At 39.2% G+C, this 18,222-nt stretch overlaps 1 protein-coding gene across 8 annotated transcripts in view; it reads left to right on the top strand.

Moving 5' to 3' along the window:
• Positions 1-18,222, top strand: part of USP3 (ubiquitin specific peptidase 3) — a 41,326-nt gene continuing 23,104 nt past the window's right edge. For 3 of the 8 annotated variants that reach the window (XM_039731530.1, XM_039731546.1, XM_039731499.1), the window contains exons 1-4: positions 1-133; positions 14,545-14,676; positions 14,776-14,836; positions 16,596-16,727. In XM_039731530.1, the coding sequence (XP_039587464.1) occupies positions 43-133; positions 14,545-14,676; positions 14,776-14,836; positions 16,596-16,727 (416 nt within the window). In that variant the 5' untranslated portion in view covers positions 1-42. Of the gene's footprint in view, positions 134-402; positions 566-1,028; positions 1,128-1,521; positions 1,649-13,192; positions 13,227-14,544; positions 14,677-14,775; positions 14,837-16,595; positions 16,728-18,222 lie in introns of those variants that run through there. The other 5 variants (XM_039731509.1, XM_039731551.1, XM_039731518.1 and 2 more) reach the window with 5 other exon arrangements.

The following is an 18,222-nucleotide window of genomic DNA, read 5'->3' as shown; positions in this document are numbered from 1 at the left end:
AGGAGCCGCCCGCCCGCCCCGCTCCGCTCCGCCGCGGCCGCCATGGAGTGCCCGCACCTCGGTTCCAGCGTCTGCATCGCGCCCGACTCGGCCAAGTTCCCGCAGGGCTCGCCTTCCTCCTGGTGCTGCAGCGGTGAGTGCGGCCTGCGCTGCGCGGCCCGCCCGGCCCGAGGTGGCCCGGCTGTTCCTTTGTCCTCGCTGCCCGGCGGCGGGAGGGCGCCCATCGAGGGGGGGAGGGCTCGGGGGCGGGCGGCTACCCCAGCCCCCACCCGCCGGGGCCGCTCCGCGGGACCCTCTGAAGGCGCTGCGCCTTCCAGCCGCCGCTGCGCCCGCGGGGAAGCCGCGTGTCGAGGCAGGAGCGGGGGCTGCTCTCCGACCCCCGGTCCTGCCCTGTGCTACCAGCGTAGCGCTGTCCGGCCCGGGGTGGGCAGCGGACTTTGTCCCGGCGGGGCCGACGTCGCGGAGCTCTGCGGGGTCGCGCTCCTTTTGTCTGCCGGAGGAGCTGCGTGCTCGGCTCTGTCCCAGGACCGCGGTTGAGGGGAGAGGAGCCGCTACCAACTGCAGGGTCAGTGTGTTCTTCAATTGGTCTGAGGTTACTTTCCCTTTTTTTTTTTTTATACACGTTTTTTTTTTTTTACTATTTTGCTCATTGATTTAAGAATGCAAATACTCTGTCATCACTACTGTCCCTCAGTAGTGATCTTGTTTGTTTAAGGGCATTCCCTTTAAACGTGCCGTGCGCCAGCTGTTTTAAATTTAGCTTTCTACACAGATAACCCCCGATGTTTGCTGTCGTTGTTTGTTTGCTGTCGTTGTTTATTTGCTGTAGTTGCGTTCAGTTGTGCTCTGTATGAGAGCAGACACAACTATATCGGTTTCACGTGGGAAGTAGGCCCTGCTTAGAGTGGTAGCGGGACTTGTGCCTGTAGTCACTGGAGAGAAAGAGAGAAAGTCTCCTTTGGGAATGACCGACTGGGGACCACTAAAGGGCTGGATGTATTTTAAGGTGTTCCTTTTTTTTTTTTAAGGAAAGATGGTTCTCCTTTGTCTCGTAGTGTCAATGCCTTGGTGTGGGAAGGCTGCTGCTTACTTAACTTGTTCCCTGATTGCAGTTTCCGGGAGCCAAGGTGTGGTAGTATTTCTGCTTCCTTTTGCAAAACCAGTTATTTTTCTCTGTAATGCTTTTGATTTAGAGGGTGTACACTTTACAGTGGAGTCATGTGGGAAAATGATTAGAAGGTAAGGAGAAGTACAGGAAAAAATGTTGTCCCTAATGTTTTTTTACAAAAACAAACAAATTATTGACAAGAAGTTTAACTCTGTAAGTCCATCTGCTATCTTCAGAATATCAAGGGTAAGCAAAGTTGTCAACAACAAGCATATGGCAGTCGGGAACCACCCTTCAGAGAACTTAGATAAAAGTACCAAAACTAAAAAGATATTCTGAGGTATTAATATAACTTCATAGCTTAAGATAATAGCCAGTTTATGGCTACCCTCCCATGCATTCTGCTTCTCAACAAAGTCCAGCACTTAGAACAAATTTTTCTTTGTGTTCAGAGGAGTTTCTCCTGAACCAGCACTTGCAGGGAGAGCCAACTGCAGGGCAATCACCAGCGTTATTTTACAGTACTGAGGCAGGAGGAAGGTAGGAGGGCTTTTTGGGAACTGTGTAATGATGGCACCGTATCTAAGGGAGTTTTTTGTTTGTAATGCTTTTTAAGAAAATAACGATAAGTCACACAGTACTCGCATAGATAACTGTAGAAGTCTTAACAAGTGGCTAGAGAAGCTAGGTACATTGAATTTAAAGCAGTCCAGTGAAAAAACAGCAGGCTCTTGTTAATTTAAAACAAATGAAATTGTGGGGTTTTTAAAAATACCTGCTGCATTTCTACTAGTATAGTAAAGCTGTAGTGCCTTAGTTCTCACTTCCAGCTAGTAGTGTGTGATTATTGCTACATTAACTGCCTAGTAGTATGTAGAGTACTGTCTTCTTGTTTGTACTCATTTTGGTGACTTTTTTTTTTTAAAGATACATAATACTGGTTTGTGTCAAGTCACACTAGATATTATGTCTTATTTGCTGGGTTTGATGTAACTTTGTAATCCAAAATTAAACAGAAAATGCTGCATGTAAATTAGTACCTTGTCAAAATTTAATGCATTTTCTATTACTTTTGATGCTGTTTTCTAAGATTGTGTGGTTTTAGATCTGTTGGGTGGTAGTGGTGTCCCAGTTGTAGAAAAATATTTGGAAGGCAGTTTTCTGCAGTCTGTAATTACAGGGCACCTCTCATCAAGTATGTTGTCTTAAACTGGCTCAGAACTTGTCAGTCCTGTTCATAATTGTTGCTGACCTTTCCAGAAAAGGATAGTGATCCAGGAAACTTTCTGACAGCCACCTGATTGTACCAGTGGTAGCAAAATGTTGCAGAATAGGTTGGAGAGTGAGTTTTAGTTCAGACTGCTGGTGGCTATTTTTGTCATTGTCTGAGGTTCTAGAGATTTGTGGAGCTGTAGTACCAGGCTGAGTGATGTACACTGGTTAAGTAGCTTTTCCTCGTCTCTCCACAAAAACTCTTGATTGCAACAATAACTTCACAAGATAATATGGAGGCACTTTTTAATTTTGTTACTTGATCTTGAATATTGTGCCACTGTGTACTGGAGGAGTGTTGCATTTGGTGCTGGTATTTGGAAGCCAGCCTTACTGAAGGTAGCAAGTCGGTTAGAGGAGAGCGTATGCAGCCTGAGCTGCTCTCCGATGGCCTAAATAAGTTTCCCTTGAAAGCTTTCTGCCAGAGTTGCTTTGGAGGTCTTGTGATGAAGGAAGTTTCTTAAAAAAGCAGTGGGAGGAAGCATTGCCAGCAAGGGTGTGATCCAAATATCAACGGTTTTGCTCTCAGTTAATAATGTTCATTTTGAAGTGTCTCTACGTCTTCTGTTATGTTCCTGTTAGGTAGTTTGGAAGTCAGAGAGTTTAAGGCCCTCCCATCCATAAAGTGGTGTGCTTTCCCCTGGGTATTTAATCCAGTCAGTCTGCTGTGTACAGTAAGCAGTACAGAAATCAGCATGTATTTTCTTTGAGAGGCTTCAAAATTATCAAAAGAGAGTGCAAAATGTTTTTTGGTTGTTTTTTTTTTTTTTTTCCAGATCTATAGGTAGGTTGTTGTTGTAATTGGGCATTTAGGAAGAGATATATATGCAAAGTAGAAATGGTATAGAAACTGAAAATGGCTTTTAATCAGTGCTGTCATGTGAAATAATGTGGGCAGATATCTTCTAATTCCAATTGGAGTGCAGTCTTTCCACGCATTTTAATTTCTGAAACTTATGCTGAAGTTGGAAGCAGAGTAGCTGGAGGCACTGGCAGTACTGTGTCACAGACTGAAGCTGTTGCATTTGTATGATGTGCCACACCTTCAGCACTGTTGTGCAAATCATGTAATTATGAAAAGTACTCTGGAACAGCTCAGATGCGGTATTTCTCAACAGCTTTTCATAGACTCATCAAACCACAGGGAGCCCTTCCCCACCTAAGTAAGATTGCAGTCTTCTAAGCACACCTGTGGAAGTCTGGAGCAGTTTTCCAACTTTTTTCCTGTGTGGTTGAAGATTCATCGATTGTTCTCACTGGGCTCAATGGTTGTTCAGTGTAGAATTTTAAGTTCTGTCTTTAGAAGAACAACTGTGGACTGATAGGATTGCATCTGCTGAAGTAGAGATTCTTTGATTTTGAGGGTTTTTTTTAAGGGGAATTGCACTTGTGAAGGATGCTTAAAACTTGCTTTTCAGATCACTGTCAGTTGAATACTTTTTTCCTCCTTAAAGAATGTAATTTTGTTAAGGATTGAAGAGCAGTTCTGGCTGTAGACTGGTGTTTCCTGCAAAAGCTGAATATATGTGCCCGACATCAGTTTTTTGCATTCTGATTTCTGTTGCATAAGAGTTGTAATTGCACCAATGGTCAGCAACATACATTGTGGTATTTGGAAGTGACACTGGGAGTATGAAAGTCAGGAAGGCCAGCACGAGCAAGCTTTTTGAGGCCTCATGTACAGGCCTAGTGATTTTTACAGGCCTAGGCTTTTTGAGGCCTAGTGATTATGCTGAGTTTAACGACCTTCTTTGTGTGTGTTTCAAGTTACTAAAATATTTGGTGAATTCAGTTTTTTCAGAATCACCCCAGATATCCCTGAGTGCTTATTTAGATTTGAGATCAAATGTTTTAAGCTGAGTAGAGCTTTCAAGAATATGACTGCACTGGATCAGGCTGCTTTTGATAGGTTTTTTTTGCTTGCTGCTTCCCTGCCCACCCCCCAACAGATTTGGTTTTCTCAGTTAAATTAGTCTCACTGTTCTGCTTTCATTGGGGTAAGTAATGCCATTCTGCCACACTGTGATTTCTGGCTTTGGACCATTGCAGTCAGTGCCAAAACAAGTATAGTGTAAAGGCACAGGTACAGACTTTACCCTCTTGGCTTTCTTTTTCATCCCAGCTGCTTCTTAGTGTTGCTTCTCCATTTCCATAAGTATTTCTGTCTCTGTCTGCTGTTCCAGTTTTATTACTAGAGGTCCTGATTTCTTCTGTCTTTTCATTATTACTGTAATGTAGGAGGAGGGAAAACTTGCTGAAACTGGAGAGGGGTAGGTAGAACCTTATTCCTAAGAAAACTTCAGTTCTCTGTTTGTAAACTCAGGGTGAGATCATGGACAATGTGTGGACCTAATGGTCTGTATTGTGTGTGTGAGGATTATTTGTCACCCTATATATGGAAAATTAATTTGCCCTGGAAATTGTCAGATTCTGAAATTTAAATGATAAAGTAAATATATTTTAAAAATTACTCCTTTTTATTTAGTAACTTTAATTTCAAATTTGGATACTCTTTCACCTTTTCATTTTTCTGGGTTGCTGCTATGCAGGAATGTTTGTTAGTAACTCCATAGGTTGTACTATCTTCTTAGATTCATTCCCTGGCTGTTGTTTTAAGTTAGCTTGTTAGATTTATGTTCTTTCAGACTCGGTCTTGTTTTCCTTAAAATCGGGGGGCTTTTTTTCCTGTTTGAATTGGTTACTGATGTGTGAATTGACCATGGGGTCAGCAGCTACCCTGGCCTGTGAGGTAGAGCACACTGCTTTGGAACCAGTTCTGTTAGAAGATACGCATTTATTGAGATAGGATAAAAGTCTTAATTTTGGTTTCATAAGTTAGATGGAAATTTTCTTTTAATTGCAAAAAAGAAGCAAGTCTTTCAGATGCTTAGTATCTTTTACAAGTCAGTAAATTTAAATTGGTGATTAATATTTTGTAGATTTTCTTCTGAAAATTTTGTTTCTACTCTACACAACAATCATAATCTATCACAAAATTTGAACATTAAATTGGGGAAGAGGTGCTTCAGAGGAAAGAAGTAGACATTTAATACATTGCCTTTGAGAAACTAGATCTTGTGTTCATTATGATTTTGAAGATCAACTTTGAAGGGCAAATTTTACTACTGACTGTTGTAAGTATTCAGTGCTTTGAAATGATTCTTCAAAGTGTGGCAGGTAAGGAGACCAGGATTGTCTGGTACTGTGGAAGCAGGATGAGACACTCATGTGTACATGGCAGACTCTTCATTTATCTCAGATTAGGGTAAATCTCATTACAGCTGGTTTCAGTGTAAGCAGGATGATTTTCACTTGCCTTTCCCAAGCTCTTCAGGGTATGCAGATGTTAAACAATATCAGTGCATTATGCTTTGTTTGTCTGATCATAGCAAGTTGCTGAGGCTGGCCCACTTAAACTCACTTAGTTTGGGGTTTTTTGTCACGTGTATCTGAGGTTGACAGAGTGAAAGTTTCAGACCCAGTGTTTGAAATTATATTAAGCTTTGAGCCATTTCTTATTTGATCAGTAACACTCACTTCATTTAGTTCATGCTTTGCTTTCTATTTTAACTAACATTGTTTACCTAGGTAAAAAGTGATTAAAAGCCATTAATTAAAATATTCCATGAAGATTAGAAAGTGCAATTTAATAAAAAGTTTGGATCTGAAATGATACTACACTATTGGCTTTGCTGTGTTTTTTCTGGCTGCTCACTGAAAATGAGCATTTATGTGTCTTGCTCTAACATAAAGATTTGCTAACTTTGGTTTTGGTTTTTTTTGGTGGATGCTACTGCTACACTGAGAAATTATATCTGTTTTTCTGTGAAGGCTAAAAGCAGTCAATTTTAAAATATATGTATTTAAATTTGTATGCTAATTAATTATCAAAGTAGCCAAACAACTCTAAAATGTTTTTAGAGTGTGAAGGAGAAATAGAGACAGTATTTTTTTAAAAAATGCTTTTGGATTTGCCTGTTCATTAAGATGAGATTGCCTCTATTGTTTTCTTTCTGATAGTTGTCCTTCCATACTTCTCCCTACGCTTTCAGGTAGGATGTGATTTCTCTGGTATGTGCAGGAAGATCAACAGCTGCCATGTCTGCGTTCTCCTGGACACAGAAAGATGAAATTCTCAGAAGTGGCGGTGGTGTGGCCGGGGAGCCGAATGTCTGTGTGTGACTGGCAGCGCAGATGCTGTCTCTCCCTTCCTTACCCTTACACACTGCCTGAGCAGTGGTACACTGAACTCTGGGTGTTCCTGTAGCTCTGCTGGGAGTGACCTGACTGACTTGGGTTTGGCACCTCCTGCCCCCAGTTCAGCCACTTCCTGGGGACCTATTTACACTGCTTGAAAGTAGTTTTCCTGACCTCCCTGTATGCTTTTCCATCACTGCTCTGAGAATACAGGCAAACACAAACGCCTGCATTTTTGTAATATCCCTGTTTCTCAGTGTGGAATACTGATTGCATAATCTAAATGCCGAACTAAAGCCAGTGTGGTTGAGTGTGGGGAAGGGAATTTCAGGCCTATGAAGCTGATCACCTTGTTCTCTAACATTCTTTAGTGTTAGGAATATGTTGGGCACTTCTGTGACCTACCTATTCTGTGAAAATTGAATAGTAGTTAGGCACCTACCCCTGCTTTATATTCTCACACAAGTGTTGCTTAGTATAGCTAAATTATGTGTGGTTTTCCACTGTAAATGGGAATGGTTCACTGTAACCATGTGAAATTTCTTCTATGAGACTGAGCAATGCTTTTATTTAGCATAAGGAGGTGGAAACTACATGTACAGGTATGCATGAGCACAAATAGTAGTTCACAAACTATTACTAAATTACTTCTCACTAGAAACCCGATCTTTTGGATTTTGGCTGAAAGATAAAGACGGGGAAGTAACTTGGGTTTTTTCCCATAGCTGCAAGTGAGGGTTGTTTCTTTCTTTCTTTAAATGTTCTTTGGAGTTTTATTTGAATTCTCTTATATTTGAATGTGATTTGAGTCAGGCTAGGACTTGATACTGTTGAGACTTCTTCATTGTGAAAGAAGGTGTTAACATTTTTATATGTTTAGTAATGCTTACTAGGAGACTTGCTTCCTTATGGGTTCTCTTGCTTTGATATAAATGTAATTGAAATTTCCTTAATATTTTCTTAACTTTTAGTTTAGTTAAGTGTGTGTTAGCTCATTTTAGAACAAAGCATTTTAAATAGTATAACTGAAAACCTTTTCCCCCCTTCTGTCTGATTTCATTTTGGCTAGAATGCTGTTTTTCTAAAATATGCAGTGAAGTGTCATACAAATGAAAGTTATGCAACATATTGTTAAATAGAATTTTTTTTTGTAACAGTTAAGAGTTTACAGCAAATTTAGTGCATGTATTAACTTCTTTTAATAGGGCAGAGGGAAGGAGAGAAAGAAAAACTTTTTGAAATTAAGTTTAAAAACAAATGGGAGTATTCTTTAAAACCTGGACAGTAAAACCAGCTGGCTTCTAAGTGTAGAACATAGTTTTCAAAGTTTTCATAGTTTTCACTAGTTTTCAAAGCCTGTTCCTTTTCCTGCATTCTTTGTTTAGAATGGGGCTTTCATCTGCTCAGGGGTTAAAAAATACTCTTGCAACATTTACTTCCTTTTTCAGTCACTTGACTTTCATTACAGTTATTCACCCCGAATTCACTGGCCTTCTTAAATATGGAGCAGATGCTTTTCCCAAATGCATATACGCTTTAAACATTCCCCACCCAAACAGAAAAAAAACTACAGTCAACAACCATGCACATTTAACTCTGTATTTAACTTTGAGGAACCTGTTCCTAGATGATAAGATGGTGTTAGTATTAAGGCCTACCCTGTCTTTTCAGTACTTTTGATTCCTCCTGAATATAAACATACAGTAAGGTCAGATAATAATAAAGCATGTGTGTACACTTGAAGGAACTGCCTTTTTAAATACACAAATGATTGTCAGAAGCTAGGAACCTGATCAGTTGTGTTGGTGTATGTGTACTTAGTAGTAAGGAACTTACATTGCCTGCTAGGCATTTTTACATGCTGCTGGTAAAAATACTAATGTACCTTGGAGGATACCTGTGTTCTTTAAGGCTTCTTTGTTTCTGGTAATAAGATGGTTTTTTCAGTGCCAGAGTGTCTGATTCTGGACGTATCCACAAACCTTGCAGTCTTGACTGATGTTCTGTGATGAGGAAGACTTGTTATTTTCGCCTTGAGATGCTGTTTATTGTATATGCTGGTTTATAAGTGAGTTTGTGGGCCAGGAGGAAAGAGTGCATGTGGCTCTCAAATGTTGTGATTTGGTCCATTCATCTTGGTGGAAAATCCTTGGTTCCAGTTTCAGTTTTAATAACTGAGCATTTTGTTTGGTGGATTTTGAATGTAGAGTGCATAGATATTCCTTGCTGTGGAGCCTGCAGCCTGGGTGAAAGCTGTAACTGCTAGGCTGGGTGAAAGTTTCACTCGGTCTCTTGTTTTGTCTCACTGTTCCCCAAAAGAAGTACTTACTCATGGGAAGAAATTGGCAGTGCTACCTCAGCATTTATAAGTTGTCTGTAAATAAGGTCTTTCAAGGGTAGGGGGTACATGCATTAAACGTGGGGATGTTCACATCTTGAATGAAAGGGCATTTTGTGGAGAAAACTCCTCTGCTGATTTATTCAGTCTTTGAAGAAACTTGTGCCTTCATCCAGAGAGAGTTCCAGAGCTGTGAATTCCAGCAGTGGGCAGAACCATTTTGCAGCTCTAGCATGTAAGTCCAGAGGAGGGACCACATCCAATGCATTTGTCTCCTTGATGTTTCTCATAGGTTAATAACTTGAGGATTCCCTACTTAGAACACCAGCTTTCATGGATGATTCTCAAACACCTGATGCCTGTTGTATATTCCATATGGAAAGTTCTGTGTGTTCAATTCAGAGCTGTTTTGGCAGATCACCTTACAAATTTTGTGTAGGGTGATGGCTTTTGGGATATCTTACCCTTGGCTGCAGTTAAAATAATTTAAAAGACTAAGGTGTATGGGCTAGTAGGCTCAGTTCTGATCTATGCTGGTAAAAGATTCAATCTCTTGTTCTTACCTGTAAAATAGAAATGGGTTTTCTGAAAAATGCTTTCAATCCTTTGACTGAAAAATCTTTGCATTTACTATTAATGCTATTGCTAAAGAGGTTTTTGTAAATTTGGTTAAATACTTGTACAGAATTTTTTGTCACCAGGATTTTTGCTTGCAAATTTCTCACACCTTTACTTCCATATTCTTGGAAAAGGTAGCTTTCAGTCTCATTCCTTAGGCCTGGTGTGTCACAGCAAAAGGTTCATGTTTTACAAGGAATGGGTTTCTCATTTTGGTGTGTGGATTGTTGCTGCTTTTTTGTTCACATGTTGCTAGTGGAGACTGCCCGGCTCTCTTTTGCTGCAATTGTTAGGTTCTTTAAGGAGCAAAATGGGAGTCCCATTACTAAATCATCATTAAACAGGATACTGAGAGATTTTTAAGGCAAAATTAAGATAAAGGTATGGGAAAGGAAAAGTAGTCCATTTCTTGTAACAGTATTATTGTGGGGTTTTTGCATAGGCACATGTGTGTCACATGATACAGCATGCTGTACTTATGTAGCATAGATATTTGTTTGTCACCAAGCGCTTGTGTTTGTGGGATTATTTTGCCAGCACAGTGTCAGTGTACCACCGATACCACAAGTTTGTAAATAATATGTTCCTTCTTCCTGAGTAGAGCAAAAGTGGGTTTTTTTTAATTCAGTTTAGCTTGTTTTGGTATAGCTGACCCATTGTGTGAGCATAAAGTGAACTGACCAGAGGTCATTTAGTCCGGATATGTTTCTGTGCAGGTCACTGTGTTATTGAGGTCTATAATTGGGCCAGTAACATGGGAGTGCTGCTACAGCTCCTTTTGAGAGCTGAGCCCAGGCTGATAAAGGCTGTCTGGTAAAGGCTGTGGAGACTACTGGAAATAGTTTAGTGACCCTAATCTTGTTTCTAGTCAATGTGCTTTTAACAGAAGAACTAAAGTATTTCTCTTAATGTGCTGATATTTGGTGACCTTTTCTTTAGTGTAGCAATGAAGGGCTATTTTAAACCGTTGCTGTAAGCACAATTCTGTAGCAGCTCTGGCTCGGGGTCACTCACGCTGTGTCAGTCACATAGCTGTGCTGCTGCCAGATCTCTGGCAGACGCTGCATCTTGCAGGTTTCTGAACTTGGCTGCTTTATAAAAACTGATTCCTGTGTGTCTCTTCCTTTTCCTGCTGCTTTTTTTCTATTACCAGTTTTACAGCTATGCAGTGTGCTGTTTAAACAAACCCATTCATTCCACAGGTCTGTTGTATACTTTACATAGCTGTAACTTTCCTTCAGTGACAGTTTGCATCTTTGCTGTGTAAGAAATGAGTGTTTGCCAGGAGCACTCATGCTTCACATGAGTGCACTTGGAGTCAGTTTTCAATAAGAAAAAAACATCAAGCACGAAAAGTACATATTTGCATGATCATGGGGGTAGGATGGGGTGGGGACCCTGTGGTGAGAGAACACCAAATTCATTAGCTGTATCTTGCTCATTCTATTTGGCATAACTCAGTGACCTTATAAGGTCACTTAAGGAGAAGATAACCTTATCCGGGTGATTTGCAAAAAGTGGAAGCTGCGTGGACGTCTCTGAGTGTTCCCAAAGTTAGGTATGAGTCTTTACTCTCCTGGGGCTGGATTGATAATTCCTCTTCATTGAGGGAGGGCTTTGCAGACTGTGTAACACATCAGTATTCAGGTTTTACGTAGAGAAATAATTCTGTAAAAGAGTTCTTCCTATTACATGATTAAAAAAAAGTGTTTCTGAGTTTCTGAACTAAGATGATTTTGATGTAAGGTGGCAAATAGCCTCAGATAAGATTGTGGCATTGCAGCTTTGCTTTCCCTTTTCTTTTGACACGTTAGTGTCGTCTTTGCCTGACCACTTGAATCTATTCTAAGAATACAGCAAATTGAGGCAGTTGGTAACTGTTCAGTAGCCAAACTTTTGTCCAAGCTGAGAAAGCAGCCAATGTTCCTTGGTCTGTATACCACTAAATAAGACAGATAATTTTTTTAATGGGGCTACAGTGTGTGAACATAACTTTAATCCAAAGTAAGGGAGGCTAATGTAATGTTCCCCTCTCTTTTTTTAAGTAGTGCTTAAAGAAAAACAAACCAAACCTCCAAATTCCCAATTGGAAAACTGATTATGGAGTCAATATATTGGTACCTATACAAGTGAAAATCATTCCTTATGATTTAGTGTGTGTGACCTGAAAGTCCAGAACACCCAAATCTGTTTCAAGGGTCAACTTCCAGGGCTGTGTAATGTTCTTCAAATTGAAAAGGGATTTGCTATGGATCACTCTCACTTCTGGCCTACTTTGAAGCTTACTGTATTCATGTCTGTACCCCATCTGAAAGGAATAATGTGCAATGTCTTTATACATGAAGCCAAAGTGTCTACCTCTAGTTTAGATTATAAGTAGTTCTGGACAGTGACTGTGATTTTGCTTTGCATTCCATGGTGCTTGTCTGTCTTGATAGAGTCCTAAGTAATGCCTGAAACTTCCAGTCTAATTTAATTTATAAAGTAGTAAGATGATAACTGCTTCAGGATCTGAACTGAGGAATGCCTGGAGAGCCAGGCTTTAATGCAATTATCTGCTGAGCCAGAGAAATACAGAATGCAATCTCCAGCCATGTCTTAAAAAATCAGTTGTGTAATTCTCTGAGAACAGAGCAATTGGAGGTCACAGATTTAACACTGGATTCTGTGTTTAATCTTAGTGGGAGTCACTTCCATGTGGGTGGAGATGTTTGTGCAGAAGATAAACTACACATTTCTGATGTGATGCAACTGGGGCAAAGTTCTTCCTAAAAGTTAAAGTAAACAAATGAGCCATCTTTTCCTATTCTCTGATAGGAAAGATGGAAAATTTTAGTGTATGCAGTTTTTTTTGGTGTTGTGCAGAGGTTGGACTTGTTTGCTGGCTTTGTGCAGAACGCGTAAACCTGCAGAATGAGCACTCCTTCAGTATAATTTAACACTTGACAAACAAGCAGTACAGGTATTTAAAGTACCTGAATGTGAAATTATAATTGTCTGGTAGGGGTGGAAAGTAGGAGCAATAGTTTCCATCATAGTGCTTTTGACCTGCTAGTTGAGAACCAATTCCATGTGTAGATGATAACATAGTGAAAGCAAACATGTTATTTCACAATGGGAAGTTTCTGCTAGGATTTTAATCCTAGGAAGACCTTTTTATGTTCCTGGCATGGAAAGTGTAAAGTAGTGTTCTTCACACAGCACAGATTAAGTGCATGAATGGTTTTTCTCTCTTCTGGTTAATACTTTACATTGCTGTTTGTAAATTCAAGCAAATAATATTGTATCAGGGTAGACCACTGGTTCCTTTAGCCCATTTTTAATTGATAATAGCTGTTTGTAAGATCTTTCCCTTTCTCTTCTGTTTGCCAGTGTTAAATTTTGGGTTTCTTGGTAATGTTTTGGTTAAATTAGACAAACTTCTTCCATGTTCCTGAGTTGAAATGCAAACCAAAACAGCTCTACCTGGCTGCCCTCTGTCTATTGCAAGATGACCATCACAGCTGTGGGAATAAGCAGCTTTAGAAATAGACTTATTGGGTTTTGCAGAACCAATGCCAGATAACTGAGACCTGTGAGACAATCTGTTTCTCCAGTAAAGTAGCTGAAGGAAGCAGTTCTGGAGTCTTGACTAAAGAGTTTGAAGAAGTTACTTCATAAATTATTTCTGGAGGATGTGCCTTTTTCCCCCAGGTAACGCAGTAACAGTCTCATTTTAAACATGCCTTGGTTTTCTGTATTTGAATTGAAATACAACAGCTATTTGTAATAATAAATTCAAATACAGAAAACAATTGTTTAAAAAGCGGTGTACTCTTTTTTTTCCCACCTGATTTAAATCAAAAAGGTAACATCTGGTAGTGGAAAAATGTAGTAGCTCTTCTAAATAGCTAAGCTTGTCAGTTCTCTTTTGAATCAAAATTGATAACTTCCTTTTTAATGAACATTTAATTCGATAAAGAAACTGCTTTTCTTAGCTTGGTTTTCTCTGATAGTCTTGGATCTTAACAGTTTACTATGTACCATGGTTTGTAGCTTGGTGAACTGAGTCCTGAATTAGCCTGCTCAGATGATCCTACCCTGGAGCAGCTTCTGTGCTGCTTCAGTTCTTGTTTTAAGGTGTGACTCCAGAAAGGGAGGACTGTTCTCAAGCTTTCCCACAATGAATAACAATATAAGTAATTTACATGTACAACCAGGGTCAGTTCTCTTTGTCTTTCTACCCCCTGGTCTCACAGACCCTCAAGTTCCCAATGCCTTTTCTTTCCTCTGTGACTCTTTTCACTGACTGTTCCAAGTAGCAGAAATTTATGGTGTGTAAAATTTATGGGTCTGATATCATACCCTTTTGTATTTTGGGGATAATCGAAGTTGTATTTTATTTTTTTCTGCCCTTGTAGCAGTGCACTTAGCATTTCATTTTAATTTTTTCATCATATTAGTTGGGTATTTGGAAGTGTATTATCATGTTTGTAAATTCTGTGATAATGGATAGTTGTTAACAATTTTACTTCATTCAAATCTAAGTGTTGTATTTCGTAGCATCCCTCTTTCAGTGACCTGCTGGGCTGGAATTAGAGTTGGAATATCCCATTTCTGTGGCCCTACCCTGGGATGGTAGGATGGTGTTTCAGCTTTTTTTAGTGTTTATCCCCTTTTTTTTTTTTTGGTTTTGGGGTTTTAGTTTGGGGGTTTTTTTGGTTTTGGTGGTTTTTTTGTTGTTGTTGTTTTTTTTTTTAAGGCCTTTACCTTAAAATATCCATATTTTAAATTTTCTACACTTAAAATATGACAGCCAAAAACTTAGATAACCTCTTCTGATGTGCTGAGTAGATTGTGAAGCACAGCACTGGTGTTACATTTTAACCTTTCAGATGCTTGTGCGGGACTGAGGGTGAAGTCATTATGGATAAATTCTATATCAGCACTGTAGCGTAGGAATACACATTGTATAAATGGTGTGTATTAACATGTATTGCACAGTAATTTATTCTGTGTGCTTCTTTATCAGATTGCCACACTTCTTGCAATATCTTCTTTAAAATGGTTCCTTGTAGAACAAGTTTTATGAAGCAGAAGAGCCATAGCTTTTTATCCTGTGTTCACTGGACTGTTATTAAAAGCCAAAAGAAAACATTGGAAGGTTTGCCACTGTTTTTGTCATTGTGATATTCTTGTATTGTATTTTAAAATCAAGTAGACTTCATTCATTTGACAACTTTTTTTAAAAAATCTTTTATAGTGTGCCGGTCAAATAAAAGTCCCTGGGTCTGTCTGACGTGTTCGAGTGTCCATTGTGGAAGGTGGGTATATGTCAGTGTGCAAATCTTAATCACACCTTTATCTTTCTCCTTTGTTGCTTGACTCTGAGGCACTTTGTTCAAAATTTCCCTGAAATAAACCTTTCATTGTCTCATTTAACATTGTATGTTTGTGCTTAACATGGTTCTTTCTACTTTATGAGAAGTCCAGAGATTATATTCAAGATATGGGGGTTTTATTTCATTGGGTTTTTTAAGTAAAATGGCCAGTAAATTTGATTGCTCAGTTCAAAAAGCATGTGGAGAACAGATGGTTTAGTAGGTTATTGTAACGTTCCATTCTGTGGAAGATATTTCTTTTGTGATAAGATAAATACAATAAGAATTGTTGCAAAGCCACAAGTTGGCACACCTTCTTTTGAGAGAAACAGCAACTATTCAGCTGAGACTGAAAATACCTTAAAGGTACTGTAGTATAGTTTTGGACCTAAAGTTATTGCCATAGAATGTAAGAAGTAGCTGCCATCAGAATTCCTTCTGACTTCACCTTGATGTTTGTATTAGTTGAAGTACACCAAATAAATTGTGCAGGAATTATACAGTCAATGCTGTTATTTATATGTCAGGATAATTGTAGAAAATGTGCTGCTACATAAATGTTTGAGATGCACATATTAGTGGAATGCAGTTAGTATTGACATTTAGACAGAGATGTGAGCATGTTTTCTCAGAGTTATCTGAGATGTGAGCATGTTTTCGTCTCTTGGGTAACATCCGTGCTGGTATGCTGGTATTCTGGGAAAGCATTATTAAACATAGTGATTTTGTCTTTTAAAGTGGTTTGAATGAACTCCAGGTTTTGGTTGTTTGATCTGGCTATCACTAAGTGCTACAGTTTTAATAATGTGTCCTATTAAGAGTTTTTGACACTGACCCTTTTCTCCCCCCTCTATTTATCTATTTAATAAATTTCTACTTGGTGGGAGCTAAGAGAGAGGGAGATACTTCATGGTGTGCAATAAATAATTGGAATATTTTAATTGTTACTAGTCTTAAAAAAAAATTACTACTGTCTCCAAATAGCCTTTCTTATGTGCAGTTGGTAGATATTGAGTCAGTTATTTTATGCAGGTGTTTTTTCTCTTTCCAAACAGCTCCAATCCTTAGAATGGAAAATAATTGAATGAGAAGATAAAATATACCTTAGGGCTCTTTTTTTTTTTAATTAAAGGTGCTTAATTTCCTATATATCAGACTTCGAGCATGAAAATCCTCATTGTGTCAGCAAAAGAGCTGCAGGATTTTAGATTTCTTATTCCCTTATGTAACCACAAGCTCCAGAGCCCAAGTTTATGAACTCGATATCTGTAACATTAAATCCTGCTGCAGAATGGGAAAGCTGAAAATGGGAGTCAGCACTCTGTTAAAGGGATCCCAAACACAAGTGCTGGGGGAGAAAAGGTAGAGCTGTAAGAAGAGTATATGTGAAGGCAGTACAGAGAACTAAGTGCATTACAGGTGTGGGGAAATGGAGTTCAGGATTTTCTCAGTTGTGGAAGTGCATTAGTCTGTTAGGAGCACAGATCCTGGGATTTGGTCAAGGAGATGGAGGGGCCAGTTTGGACCACAGAAGAGAGTAAAGGGAGAAAACATTAGAAAATTTGGCCAGTGTTTTCACACAAATGAATTGTCTTTTTTAATGCTGTTGTAAATATTGGATGCCTTTTTTATTCCTATTTTTTTAATGTATGTTGACTACCTGTTTAGAAGTATAAACTTCTTTCTTTTACATTTATTTTAGATATGTGAATGGCCATGCAAAAAAGCATTATGAAGATGCACAGATTCCTATGACCAATCATAAGAAAACAGAAAAACAGGAGAAAGTTCAGCATACTGTGTGTATGGATTGCAGTAGTTACAGTACATACTGGTAAGGGTTTAAACACTGTAATTTGACAGTTTTTTATATACTAGAAGGCAAAAACATCAGACTCTTGTGCAGCATTATATTACACACATTTTTGAGCATTTCATCTTTTGCTTTCCAGATCTGTCTTTTTGGAACACTCTGCTTTTCCATGTGTATTGCAGCACTGTACAGTTACTGGCTGTAACTAAACTCTCACATGTCAAATGTCTTAAACAGAGAAGAAACCTTTTGAAATAAATGCTGTGGGGTTTGGAGTTCTTCTCTTTGCTTTGGGGTATGTGAAGACCCAAACCTCTTAATTGCGAAAGCTATTTCTTTGGTGTTGCTCCTTCCATGAAGCTGGTGAGCCTTTCACATGTGCTTTATTTGTCAGGAGTCAGAAGGTAAACTATTACACTGTAGTTCCTGCCCAAGAGATCTGAACTCAAGTTGTGTTTGTGCATGTACTTTCTATGAGTCTGGGAAAGTGGCTGATCCTGTTGGGAAGCAGCATCAAGTCTCTGGCAAGAGTAAGGAAAAGAGTCAGAAATGTTTCTTTAAGCAGTGCAGTGGCTTGGGCTTGCTTCCTTCTGTGGTGTTCTTGCAGTATGATATTCACTGTTTAGGGAAATTTAATATTGATGCTGCTAATGTTAGATTCCCCATGGTCTTTATTCACCACAGGACAGTCAGTGGAAAGCACTGGTTTTTGCCTCAGCATCCTCCATCCTCTTCCCCCTTAAGCAAACCTGTTGACACGTGCTTTCCCATTTGCAGCTGCTCCATGGTTTCCTATGTGTGTTGTTACTTGTGCAGTGTGGCAGAGCATGATTTGAGCTGTGTAAATCTTGGGGAAATCCCTGTTTAGTCTTGTAAAATTACTGGATATGTGGCTGCTCTAATGGATATTTTATTCAAATAGTTGGGTGTCTTTTGGGTAGTTCATTAGGGGAAAAAGTCTGTTCGAAGTAGTTTTATGAGGAATGCTTCTGTAACACATATTTTTATTCCCTGCAAATAAAACCTCAGTTACGTGATTTCACCTGAAGAAAGGTTGTTCAGAGCAACTCAAAAATTGTTCAGATGGTGGAAGCAGCTGTAGCTATTTAAGCATACCCTAAAGGCTTGAGTAGTTTTGTGATGTAGGGGAGTTTTGCTTTTATTTGCATTTTATTTTAATGACCGGTATTTTTATCTGCTCCTGTGTGAATACATGAGAAAACAGTCAATTTTTCCAAGGAGTAAATATGCACAGGTTACCAGCATTGCAACAGGTGTGAGAAGCTAGTTTCACTTTCCCAGTCAGTACTGGTAGCAGCTGAGTTCTAAGTTGTGGCTTTTTGTTTTGTTTGAATTATGCCCCGTCTTCCAGTCATTCTGAAGGTGATAATCTGTGGGGGAATTTTGGCAGGGTATTTGAAGTCTCTGATTGTATCTTCATTATGACAAATAGTGTTCCAAACTTGCTGAGGCTTGATGAGTTACAGCAGCAAGTCTGAGCACTCTGCTGACCTTA

Source organism: Passer montanus, unplaced genomic scaffold (genome assembly GCF_014805655.1).
Source record: "Passer montanus isolate IOZ18808 unplaced genomic scaffold, ASM1480565v1 scaffold111, whole genome shotgun sequence".
Classification (NCBI taxonomy): Eukaryota; Metazoa; Chordata; class Aves; order Passeriformes; family Passeridae; genus Passer; species Passer montanus.
This window is presented reverse-complemented; position numbering and strand designations above follow the sequence as displayed.